Raw genomic sequence first — 14091 nt, 5'->3', positions numbered from 1 at the left:
TGTTGGCCGTGAGCGGGAATCGAACTCGGGTCGCCGGGTTCGTAGCGTAGCGTAGCGCTAACCACTACACCCACCACTCCCCACTCACACACAGACAGACACACACACACACAGACACACACACGCAGACACACACATACACACACACACACAGACACACACACACAGACACACACACACACAGACACACATACACACACACATACACACAGACACACACACAGACACAGACACACACAGACACACACACAGACACACACACACATACACACAGACACACATACACACACACAGACACACAGACACAGACACACACACAGACACACACACACACAGACACACACACACATACACACACACAGACACACACACACAGACACACACACAGACACACACACACATACACACACACAGACACACACACACAGACACACACACAGACACACACACACACAGACACACACACACATACACACACACAGACACACACACACAGACACACACACAGACACACACACACATACACACACACAGACACACACACACAGACACACACACAGACACACACACACACACACATACACACACACAGACACACAGCACACAGACACACACACAGACACACACACAGACACACACACACAGACACACAGACGTGGTAAATTGTGTCAATGTCCGTTTTTATTGTCCACTGTCCATCAGAGTTCGATTCCGCTTTCAAACCCATTCCACCCCCCACATTGAACAGAGAAAAACAAACAATCGGTGACGTCACAAAGGAGGCCGTCACCGCCCGACAATGACGTCACCGCCAGTGCGCCAGTGACATCCGCGTCTTAGGCGGTGACGTCACGCGCGTCAAGCCACGCCCCGCCGTCACCGATACCGTTTGCGCGTCATCGGTTTCCTTGCGCGATGACGTCATTCGCTCTCAAGAATCGCTAAACGTTGCGGGACCTACGCGGTGACGTCACCACGTAATGGTTTTGAGAACGTGCGCGATGACGTCACGGCACCCTCTCCCGTTGGTTACCTGCGCGATGACGTCACCACGCAACGTTTTGAGACCGTGCGCGATGACATCACGGCTCACTCTCCTGTTGGATATCTACGGGATGACGTCACCACGTAACGTTATAGATGACGCGATGACGTCACCGCACCCTCCTCCAAACCGTTGGACACCTACGCAATGCCGCGCAAACGTTACAGACACTGACGCTATGACGTCACCGCACGCCCCTCACGAGGAGTCGGGAACGCCTATACGCGATGACGTCACCGCAAAAAATTTCGACAACTGCGCTGTGACGTCACCGCACGTCGATAGCGTCACGCGGAACGGAAAGTGGGGGGGGGGGCGGCGGATCGCGCATGACGTCATCGGGCGGGCAGTGACGTCGATCGCCGGCGGAGTGCGTGATGACGTCATCACTCCTGATCCTTCTCCTCTCCGTGCGTGATGACGTAGCACAGGTTCTTGTAGTCGAGGTTTCCCGCCACGTCCGGAGGGAACGCGGTGAACATTTGAGTGCACTGCGTGAGGGACCCCGACAAAAATAAGAAAAACGTAAGAAATTAAACTTTTAAAATGATTAACAATTACGATGCTTTACTTCGACGAAACGTTACGCGATCGTTTAGTTTCATTATATTTTTTTATTTTATTTTATTTATTGGGTATTTTTCTCGAGTTAACGGGCCGTCCATAAATGACGTCACGCGATTTTTGACGATTTTTGACCCCCCCCCCATCGTCACATGACGTCACAAAAAGTCAGACCCCCCCCCTTAAATATGACGTCATAAAGCTCTGTCCCCCCCCCCCCCAAAATAAAACATGCTTCAAATCACTTTAAACTATTGTTGTCATTGTAGTGCGTATTTAATGTGGCGCTGCACTCTGATGTTGTTTATCTTTTTGGTTCTTTCGGTAAAGTCACGTAGAATGGAAATAATAAAATAATAAAAATACAAATAATAAAATAATAAAATAAAATATAATAATACAAATAAAACATAATAAAATAATATAATAAAATATAATAATACAAATAAAACATAATAAAATAATATAATAAAATATAATAATACAAATAAAACATAATAAAATAATATAATAAAATATAATAATACAAATAAAACATAATAAAATAATATAATAAAATATAATAATAAAAATAAAACATAATAAAATTATATAATAAAATAAAAAAATAATTTATTTTATTTTATTATTTCCCTTCTACGTGACGACTTTACCGAAAGAACCAAGAAGATGAATCCCTGCTGCAGTCACGAAAGAAGCTTTAAATCGAAAGTCGTGAGAATTATTTTATTATGTTTTATTTTTATTATTTTATTATGTTTTATTTTTATTATTTTATCATGTTTTATTTTTATTATTTTATTATGTTTTATTTTTATTATTTTATCATGTTTTATTTTTATTATTTTATTATGTTTTATTTTTATTATTTTATTATGTTTTATTTTTATTATTTTATTATGTTTTATTTTTATTATTTTATCATGTTTTATTTTTATTATTTTATTATGTTTTATTTTTATTATTTTATCATGTTTTATTTTTATTATTTTATTATGTTTTATTTTTATTATTTTATTATGTTTTATTTTCATTATTTTATTATGTTTTATTTTTATTATTTTATCATGTTTTATTTTTATTATTTTATTATGTTTTATTTTTATTATTTTATTATGTTTTATTTTTATTATTTTATCATGTTTTATTTTTATTATTTTATTATGTTTTATTTTTATTATTTTATTATGTTTTATTTTTATTATTTTATTATGTTTTATTTTTATTATTTTATTATGTTTTATTTTTATTATTTTATCATGTTTTATTTTTATTATTTTATCATGTGTTATTTTTATTATTTTATCATGTTTCATTTTTATTATTTCATTACTTCCCTTCTACGTGACTTTACCGAAAGAACCAAGAAGACGAATCCCTGCTGCAGTCACGAAAGAAGCTTTAAATAGAAGGAGAAAACATTTATTGAAACGTCTATTTAATTAAGTAAAACGTGTTGTCTTTACTTATTTAAAGTTGCGCATTTTGATGTGACGTCACATTTCTCAAAGCCCCGCCCCCCTCGTCACAAATGTCTGACCCCCCCCCGCCCCCCAGGTGCGTGACGTCATTTATGGACGCCCCTTAAGAAATGAAACTTTTATAATTATTAACAATTACGATGCTTTATTTTTTCTTATTTTTTTGTAACCATATAGTTAAAGTAATTTAACTTTACATGTTCAAGGAAACGATTGTAATTGTAATGTTTCTTTACATGGTTGCCGACCCAGTTGTGTGACATTTATACGTCTCTTAACCATTATTTCAAATTCTAGATTTGAAGCTTTCGTGACTGCAAGGATTCATATTCTTTTTAAAAATTAAAATTAATAAAAGTTCAATAAATGTTTTATTTTATTTTTATTTTACTTTTATAAATTTTACAATTTTAATAACTTTTTTTTATTAAATTAAAATTAATAAAAGTAAAATACATTTTTTATTTTATTTTAATTTAACTTTTATTAATTTTACAATTTTAATAACTTTTTTTTATTAAATTAAAATTAATAAAAGTAAAATACATTTTTTATTTTATTTTTATTTTACTTTTATTAAATTTTTATTTAAAAATTCTTTTAAATTAATGAAAGTAAAATATAAATTGTATTTCATTTTAATTTTACTTTTATAAACTTTAATTAATTTTTTTATTAAATTAAAATTAATAAAAGTAAAATACAATTTTTATTTTATTTTTATTTTACTTTGATTAATTTTAAACATTTTATTAAATTAAAATTAATAAAAGTAAAATAATTGTTTTATTTTTATTTTAATTAATTTTAATTTTTTACCTACGTCACTTTACCGAAAAAAACCTAAGAATACATTATTTCAAAGCCGATGAAATTAAATACGGCACAGATAGACGAGCAAGTACGTAATTATGACCTTTTAATTAACTTCCAATGTGTAATTAAATTGTTATTAATTAATAGGCAATTAAAATATGAATTACATGTAATGGATATGCTCATTGTGTGTCACGTGGGAGGCAGATCTCCTGCCCACGTGACCCCCCCCCACCCACCGCCCCTCCCCCCTCACCTCCTCCTCAGTGAATCGATCAGCCTGAGTCCTCAGCATGTCCTTGATGCTGTGAGGGACAAACATCATCATCAGCAGCAGCAGCAGCATCAGCAGCATCGGCAGCAGCAGCAGCATCATCAGCAGCAGCAGCAGCATCAGCAGCATCATCAGCATCATCATCATCAGCAGCATCATCATCATCAGCAGCAGCAACATCAGCAGCAGCATCATCATCAGCAGCATCATCATCAGCAGCATCATCAGCAGCAGCATCATCAGCAACATCAGCATCAGCAGCAACATCATCAGCAGCAGCATCATCATCAGCAGCATCATCATCAGCAACATCGTCATCATCAGCAACATCAGCATCATCATTAGCAGCATCATCATCAGCAGCATCAGCAGCAGCATAATCATCATCAGCATCATCATCATCAGCAGCAGCATCATCAGCAGCATCAGCAGCATCATCAGCATCATCAGCAGCATCAGCAGCATGATCATCAGCAGCAGCATCATCATCAGCAGCATCATCATCAGCAGCAGCATAATGATCATCAGCAACATCAGCATCATCAGCATCATCAGCAGCAGCATCATCAGCAACATCAGCAGCAGTAGCAGCATCATCATCAGCAACATCAGCATCAGCAGCATCAGCAGCATCAGCAGCAACATCAGCATCATCAGCATCATCAACAGCAGCAGCATCATCAGCAGCAGCATCATCAGCAACAGCAGTAGCAGCATCATCATCAGCAACATCAGCATCAGCAGCATCATCAGCATCATCAGCAATATTATCAGTAACATCATCAGCTATTTGAAAAATTTGAAAATAACTCAATCAAAGCACGACTTTTCGATCGCAACACAAGTCTCCGTGTTTAGTTATTTTCATTTATGATTTTTTTTTTTACGTGACTTTATGAAAAATAAAATAAATAAAAACTCAATTAAATCACGAACTTTCGATCGCAACACCAGCAATCATCATCAGGTGTGAAACCACAGCGAGAGAATAAAACTCACTGTCTCCTCATAATAAAATAATACAAATCAAACATAATAAAATAATTCTCTAGTGAGAATTGTATTATTTTATTGTATTATGTTTTATTTTTATTATTTTATTATTGACAAAAGTTTCAAATCTAGAATACATTCTCTCAACAGCAACACTGTCCGAGTTGAAAATTAAATAAAAAATATAAAAAATAACTCAATTAAATCACGACCTTTCGATCGCAACACAAGTGTCCGTGTTTAGTTATTTTCATTTATGATTTTTTTTTTACGTGACTTTATGAAAAATAAAAATAAAAAAACTCAATTAAATCACGACCTTTCGATCGCAACACAAGTCTCAGTCTTTAGTTATTTTCATTTATACTGGTAGGAACGAAATGGACCAGCCTACAATAGATTATACCGTCCGTCCGCCCCCTACTGCAAACACTTGGCAGGACCCTACAAAAACCTTTAGACTCAGTGAGGCTTTCCTGGCTAAACAAGTGTAACATTCCCTTATAATTCCCCGAGATAGCTTTTAATTAAAACATTTAAATTAAAAACTAACTCACAGCGGCCTAAAGCCTACAGCTAGGCCTAAAGCCTAGAACTAGGCCTCAAACTCTCCCTTCGTATCGTACCCCCGCGTGTGTGAAAGGGAGTTAATGTTTAACAATGTTACATTCCCTGATGTTTTTTTAAAATAGAAACATTTACATTTAAAGCTTTTACATTAATAATTATACATTAATAATTAAAACATTTAAATTAAAAACTAACTCACAGCGGCCTAAAGCCTACAGCTAGGCCTAAAGCCTAGAACTAGGCCTCAAACTCTCCCTTCGTATCGTACCCCCGCGTGTGTGAAAGGGAGTTAATGTTTAACAATGTTACATTCCCTGATGTTTTTTTTAAATAGAAACATTTACATTTAAAGCTTATACATTAATAATTATACATTAATAATTTAAAATTTAAATTAAAAATTAACTCACAGCGGCCTAAAGCCTACAGCTAGGCCTGAAGCCTAGAACTAGGCCTCAAACTCTCCCTTCGTATCGTACCCCCGCGTGTGTGAAAGGGAGTTAATGTTTAACAATGTTACATTCCCTGATGTTTTTTTTTTAAATAGAAACATTTAAAGCTTTTACATTAATAATTAAAACATTTAAATTAAAAATTAACTCACAGCGGCCTAAAGCCTACAGCTAGGCCTAAAGCCTAGAACTAGGCCTCAAACTCTCCCTTCTTATCGTCCGATTAGGTGTAGCAGCATCGCCCCCTACTGCAAACACTTGGCAGGACCCTACAAAAACCTTTACACTCAGTGACGCTTTCCTGGCTAAACAAGTGTAATAATACATTATGTTTACATTCTTTGTGGTTATTCGTTCCTACCAGCCCACCCCGCAGGGACCTGTTTCAATTAAAAAATTTTGCCGCGGATAATTTTGCTTGCGAAAAACCCAACTGCTGCTACTACTACTACAACCGTCACGTGGTACGCTTACTAGTCCTGCTGTACAATTCCTTTGCCCTCAGGGTCAAAGATCTTGAAGGCGTTGAGAATGGTTTCCTCAGGATCCGTGCCTGGAACCAGAGGTGGGACAAAGTCATTGTTATGCAAGTCCAAGTCGAGTCGCAAGTCATCAAATTCATGACTCGAGTCTGACTCGAGTCCAAGTCACATGACTCGAGTCCACATCTCATAGGTGGGACAAAGTCATTGTTATGCAAGTCCAAGTCGAGTCGCAAGTCATCAAATTCATGACTCGAGTCTGACTCGAGTCCAAGTCACATGACTCGAGTCCACACCTCTGCCTGGAACACAGGGAGAAGACGACATCAGGTGACGTCTAGTCCAAGTGCCGGTCCAGTCACCCACCCAGTCAGTCACCCAGTCAGTCAGTCAGTCACTCAGTGAGTCAGTCAGTCAGTCACCCACCCAGTCAGTCACTCAGTCAGTCACTCAGTCAGCCAGTCACTCAGTCAGTCACTCAGTCAGTCAGTCACTCAGTCAGTCACTCAGTCAGTCACTCAGTCAGCCAGTCACTCAGTCAGTCACTCAGTCAGTCACTCAGTCAGCCAGTCACTCAGTCAGTCACTCAGTCAGTCACTCAGTCAGTCAGTCACCCACTCAGTCACTCGGTCAGCCAGTCACTCAGTCAGTCACTCAGTCAGTTAGTCAGTTACTCAGCCAGTCACTCAGTCAGTCACTCAGTCAGTCACTCAGTCAGTCAGTCATTCAGTCAGTCAGTCAGTCACCCACTCAGTCACTCGGTCAGCCAGTCACTCAGTCAGTCACTCAGTCAGTCAGTCAGTTACTCAGTCAGTCACTCAGTCAGTCAGTCACTCAGTCACCCACTCAGTCACTCAGTCACCCACTCAGTCACTCAGTCAGTCAGTCACCCACTCAGTCAGTCAGCCACTCAGTCACTCAGTCAGCCACTCAGTCAGCCACTCAGTCACCCACTCAGTCAGTCAGTCAGTTACTCAGTCAGTCACTCAGTGAGTCACTCACTCAGTCAGTCACTCAGTCACCCACTCAGTCACTCAGTCAGCCACTCAGTCACTCAGTCACCCACCCACCCACTCACCCACCCACTCACCCACCCACCCACTCACCCACCCACCCACCCACTCACCCACCCACTCACCCACCCACCCACTCACTCACCCACCCACTCACCCACTCACTCACCCACTCACCCACTCACTCACCCACTCACCCACCCACCCACTCACCCACCCACCCACTCACCCACCCACTCACCTTTGAGCTTCTCCCCGAACATGGTGAGGAAGATGGTGAAGTTGAGGGCTGCGGGCGCCTCTTTTATCATCTCGTCCAGCTCCTCTCCCTTCACGTTCAGCCTCCCTGCGTTCCAACATCATCATCAGCAACATCATCATCATCAGCAGCAACATCTTCAGCAGCATCATCAGCATCAGCAGCAGCATCATCATCATCAGCAGCAGCATCATCAGCATCAGCAGCAACATCATCATCATCAGCAGCAGCAACATCAGCAGCAGCAACATCATCAGCAGCAGCATCATCATCAGCAACAGCAGCATCATTAGAAATACCATCATCAGGAACATCAACACCTTCCTTTGTAGGGTTCACAGTGGCTGTGTGGGTGGGTGGCCGTGTGGGTGGATGGGTGGCCGTGTGGGTGGGTGGCTGTGTGGGTGGGTGGGTGGCCGTGTGGGTGGGTGGCCGTGTGGGTGGGTGGGTGGCCGTGTGGGTGGGTGGGTGGCCGTGTGGGTGGGTGGCCGTGTGGGTGGGTGGCTGGCCGTGTGGGTGGGTGGCCGTGTGGGTGGGTGGCCGTGTGGGTGGGTGGCCGTGTGGGTGGGTGGGTGGCCGTGTGGGTGGGTGGCCGTGTGGGTGGGTGGCCGTGTGGGTGGGTGGGTGGCCGTGTGGGTGGGTGGCCGTGTGGGTGGGTGGGTGGCCGTGTGGGTGGGCGGGTGGCCGTGTGGGTGGGTTCACAGTGGCCGTGTGGGTGGGTGGGTGGTCGTGTGGGTGGGTGGGTGGGGTTCACGGTGGCCGTGTGGGTGGGTGGGTGGCCGTGTGGGTGGCCGTGTGGGTGGGTGGGTGGCCGTGTGGGTGGGTGGGTGGTGTTCACAGTGGCCGTGTGGGTGGGTGGGTGGCCGTGTGGGTGGCCGTGTGGGTGGGTGGGTGGCCGTGTGGGTGGGTGGGTGGTGTTCACAGTGGCCGTGTGGGTGGGTGGGTGGCCGTGTGGGTGGCCGTGTGGGTGGGTGGGTGGGTGGCCGTGTGGGTGGGTGGGTGGGTGGCCGTGTGGGTGGGTGGGTGGCCGTGTGGGTGGGTGGGTGGCCGTGTGGGTGGCCGTGTGGGTGGGTGGGTGGCCGTGTCACTCACCCAGAGCAGCGAATGTGCCCCTCAGGTCATCCTTGTCGATGAACCCGTCTCTGTTCTGATCCATGATGGTGAACGCCTGCAGGGAACATCATCATCATCAGCAACATCATCATCAGCAGCATCATCAGCAGCAGCAGCATCATCAGCAGCAGCAGCAGCATCATCATTATTATCAGCGGTAGCATCATCATCATCAGCATCATCATCATCAGCAGCATCATCAGCAGCAGCATCATCATCATCGGCAGCATCAGCATCATCATCAGCATCAGCAGCAGCATCATCAGCATCATCATCATCAGCAGCATCAGCATCATCATCAGCATCAGCAGCAGCATCATCAGCATCATCATCATCAGCAGCATCAGCATCATCATCAGCATCAGCAGCAGCATCATCAGCATCATCATCATCAGCATCATCATCATCAGCAGCATCATCATTATTATCAGCGGTAGCATCGTCAGCATCATCATCATCAGCATCATCAGCATCAGCATCATCATCAGCACTTGAGGTCACAACACCCACTCACTCATTCACTGACCCACCCACTCACTCACCCACTCACCCACTCACTCACCCACCCACCCACACACTCATTCACTGACCCACCCATCCACTCACTCACCCACCCGCTCACTCACCCACCCACCCACTCACTCATTCACTGACCCACCCATCCACTCACTCACCCACCCACCCGCTCGCTCACCCACCCACCCACACACTCACTCATTCACTGACCCACCCACTCACTCACTCACTCACCCACCCACCCGCTCACTCACCCACCCACCCACTCACTCATTCACTGACTCACCCACCCACCCACCCACTCACTCATTCACTCACCCACCCACCCGCTCACTCACCCACCCACCCACTCACTCATTCACTGACTCACCCACCCACCCACCCACTCACTCATTCACTGACCCACCCACCCACCCGCTCACCCACTCACCCACTCACTCATTCACTGACCCACCCACTCACTCACTCACTCACCCACCCACCCGCTCACTCACCCACCCACCCACACACTCATTCACTGACCCACCCATCCACTCACTCACCCACTCACTCACCCACCCACTCACCCACTCACCCACTCACTCATTCACTGACCCACCCACTCACTCACTCACCCACCCACCCACTCACTCACCTACCCGCTCACTCACCCACACACCCACTCACTCATTCACCGACCCACCCATCCATTCACTTACCCACCCACCCGCTCACTCACCCACCCACTCACTCATTCACTGACCCACCCATTCACTCACCCACCCACTCACTCACCCACCCACCCACCCACTCACTCACTCATCCACCCACCCACTCACCCACTTACCCACTCACTCATTCACTAACCCACCCACTCACTCACTCACCCACCCACTCACTCACTCACCCACTCACTTAGTCACTCACTAATTCACTCAGTCACACACTCAATCAGTCACTCACTAATTCACTCACTCAGTCACACTCACCCATTCACTAAGTTACTCACTAAATCACTCAGTCACATACTCACTCAGTCACACACTCACTCACTCAGTCACTCACTCAGTCACACAGCCATTCATTCAATCACTCACTCGCTCAGTCACTCACCCACTCCCGAAGTGGGTGAGTCACTCAGTGAGTCAGTGGGTGAGTGAGCGAGTCAGTGGGTGAGTGACTTAGTGAGTCAGTGGGTGGGTGAGTGAGTCAGTGGGTGAGTGAGTGAGTGAGTGGGTGAGTGAGTGAGTCAGTGAGTGAGTGAGTCAGTGGGTGAGTGAGTGAGTCAGTGGGTGAGTGACTTAGTGAGTCAGTGGGTGGGTGAGTGAGTCAGTGGGTGAGTGAGTAAGTGAGTGGGTGAGTGAGTGAGTCAGTGAGTGAGTGAGTGGGTGAGTGAGTGAGTGAGTGTGTCAGTGGGTGAGTGAGTGAGTCAGTAAGTGAGTGAGTGAGTGGGTGAGTGAGTCAGTGGATGAGTGAGTGAGTCAGTGGGTGAGTGAGTGAGTGGGTGACTGAGTGAGTCAGTGGGTGACTGAGTGAGTCAGTGGGTGAGTGAGTGAGTGGGTGAGTGAGTGGATGAGTGAGTGAGTGGGTGAGTGGATGAGTGAGTGAGTGAGTCAGTGGATGAGTGAGTCAGTGGATGAGTGAGTGAGTCAGTGGGTGCGTGAGTGAGTGAGTGACTGAATGAGTGAGTGAGTGGGTGAGTGAGTGAGTCAGTGGGTGAGTGACTGAGTGACTGAGTGAGTGGGTGAGTGACTGAGTGACTGAGTGAGTGGGTGATTGACTGAGTGAGTGGATCAACGAGTGACTGTGGCAGATCGCTGGGTGCTGTCAAGGCCGAGCGGACCTAGGGGAGAGCCGAGCCGCTCACCTCTTTGAACTCTTGGATTTGACTTTGCTCGAACATCGAGAAGACGTTGGAACTCCCACTCTCCGCCTTCTTCTTTGCCTTCTTGGGAGACTGAAAACATCATCATCAGCAACATCATCATCAGCAGCATCATCATCAGCAACATCATCATCAGCATCATCAGCAGCATCATCATCATCAGCAGCAGCAACATCATCATCATCAGCAACATCATCATCATCAGCAACATCATCATCATCAGCAGCATCATCATCATCAGCAACATCATCATCATCATCAGCAACATCATCATCAGCAGCATCAACACCATAATCAGCCACATCATCAGCAACATCATCAGCAGCAACATCGTCATCAGCAACATCATCATCAGCAACATCATCATCAGCAACATCATCAGCATCATCAGCAGCAACATCATCAGCAGCAACATCATCATCAGCAACATCATCATCAGCAACATCATCAACATCATCATCATCATCAGCATCATCAGCAGCAGCATCATCATCAGCAACATCATCATCAGCAACATCATCATCAGCATCATCATCATCAGCAACATCGTCATCATCAGCAGCATCATCATCAGCAACATCATCATCAGCAGCATCATCATCAGCAACATCATCATCAGCAGCATCATCATCAGCAGCATCGTCATCAGCATCATCATCAGCATCATCATCAGCAGCAGCATCATCATCAGTAGCATCATTATCAACACCATCATCAGCATCATCATCATCAGCAGCAGCATCAACACCATCGTCATTATCATCAGCAGCAACATCATCATCAGCAACATCATCATCAGCAACATCATCAACATCATCATCATCAGCATCATCAGCAGCATCATCATCATCATCAGCAACATCGTCATCATCATCAGCAGTAGTTCAGCTGATGAGACCCTGATAGTGGAAACCCGCTCTTTGCCTGCCAACATCAGGAGTAGATCATCAGCAGTAGTTCACACAAAGCCTGGCTCTGCACTGCTGATGAGACCCTGATAGTGGAAACCCGCTCTTTGCCTGCCAACATCAGGGGTAGATCATCAGCAGTAGTTCACACAAAGCCCGGCTCTGACACTGCTGATGAGACCCTGATAGTGGAAACCCGCTCTTTGCCTGCCAACATCAGGGGTAGATCATCAGCAGTAGTTCACACAAAGCCCGGCTCTGACACTGCTGATGAGACCCTGATAGTGGAAACCCGCTCTTTGCCTGTCAACATCAGGGGTAGATCATCAGCAGTAGTTCACACAAAGCCCGGCTCTGACACTGCTGATGAGACCCTGATAGTGGAAACCCGCTCTTTGCCTGCCAACATCAGGGGTAGATCATCAGCAGTAGTTCACACAAAGCCCGACTCTGACGCAGCTGATGAGACCCTGATAGTGGAAACCCGCTCTTTGCCTGCCAACATCAGGAGTAGATCATCAGCAGTAGTTCACACAAAGCCTGGCTCTGCACTGCTGATGAGACCCTGATAGTGGAAACCCGCTCTTTGCCTGCCAACATCAGGAGTAGATCATCAGCAGTAGTTCACACAAAGCCTGGCTCTGCACTGCTGATGAGACCCTGATAGTGGAAACCCGCTCTTTGCCTGCCAACATCAGGGGTAGATCATCAGCAGTAGTTCACACAAAGCCTGGCTCTGCACTGCTGATGAGACCCTGATAGTGGAAACTCGCTCTTTGCCTGTCAACATCAGGGGTAGATCATCAGCAGTAGTTCACACAAAGCCCGGCTCTGACGCAGCTGATGAGACACTTATAGTGGAAACCCGCTCTTTGCCTGCCAACATCAGGGGTAGATCATCAGCAGTAGTTCACACAAAGCCCGGCTCTGACACTGCTGATGAGACCCTGATAGTGGAAACCCGCTCTTTGCCTGCCAACATCAGGGGTAGATCATCAGCAGTAGTTCACACAAAGCCTGGCTTTGCACTGCTGATGAGACCCTGATAGTGGAAACCCGCTCTTTGCCTGTCAACATCAGGAGTAGATCATCAGCAGTAGTTCACACAAAGCCTGGCTCTGCCACTGCTGATGAGACCCTGATAGTGGAAACCCGCTCTTTGCCTGCCAACATCAGGGGTAGATCATCAGCAGTAGTTCACACAAAGCCCGGCTCTGACACTGCTGATGAGACCCATCAATGCCGGAACGACCGACCCCATGTGCTGCTGCTGATGATGCTGATGATGATGCTGATGATGATGCCTGAGGCCGCTGTGAGCCACGCGAAGTCTCTCACCATCGCTGCTGATGACTTCGGCTGCTGCTGCTGATGATGATGATGCTGCTGCTGCTGCTGCGGTGACGATGGTGGTGGTGGTGGTGGAGGTGGCAGAGATTTTGGGGGGGCCCCCCTATGTTTATAAAGGCGGCTAGGGGGGCTATTAATGCATCATCACCAATTAAGGGAGACGAGACACGAAGGGGGGGTAGTGGGGGGTGGTGGGGGGGGGTAGTGGGGGGGGGGGTAGTGGGGGTGGTGGGGGTAGTGGGGGTGGTGGGGGTAGTGGGGGGTGGTGGGGGGTGGTGGGGGGTGGTGGGGGGTGGTGGGGGGGTAGTGGGGGGGTGGTGGGGGGAATAACTTCTATTGTTATCCGACCTTCAATCTTCCCATTGTCGACGTAGGACACAGGCAAAGGTCC

The 14091-nt window shown here is 45.6% G+C and overlaps 1 protein-coding gene across 1 annotated transcript; it reads right to left on the bottom strand.

Annotated features, from left to right (window-relative positions):
* Positions 1-683: 683 nt before the first annotated feature.
* LOC144955533 (myosin regulatory light chain 2, ventricular/cardiac muscle isoform-like) lies at positions 684-13775 on the bottom strand. Its single transcript, XM_078885722.1, has 7 exons — positions 13689-13775; positions 11425-11514; positions 9042-9117; positions 7932-8036; positions 6670-6748; positions 4163-4211; positions 684-1536 (listed from the first exon to the last, which is right to left on the bottom strand). Exons 1-7 carry the CDS (start codon positions 13689-13691, stop codon positions 1432-1434), a joined length of 507 nt encoding a protein of 168 aa, XP_078741848.1. The 5' UTR covers positions 13692-13775; the 3' UTR covers positions 684-1431.
* Between the last annotated feature and the right edge of the window lie 316 nt (positions 13776-14091).

The sequence above is a fragment of the Lampetra fluviatilis genome, unplaced genomic scaffold, assembly GCF_964198595.1.
Source record: "Lampetra fluviatilis unplaced genomic scaffold, kcLamFluv1.1 SCAFFOLD_284, whole genome shotgun sequence".
Classification (NCBI taxonomy): Eukaryota; Metazoa; Chordata; class Hyperoartia; order Petromyzontiformes; family Petromyzontidae; genus Lampetra; species Lampetra fluviatilis.
The sequence above is the reverse complement of the archived record's forward strand: the minus strand, read 5'-3'. Positions and strand labels throughout refer to the sequence as shown.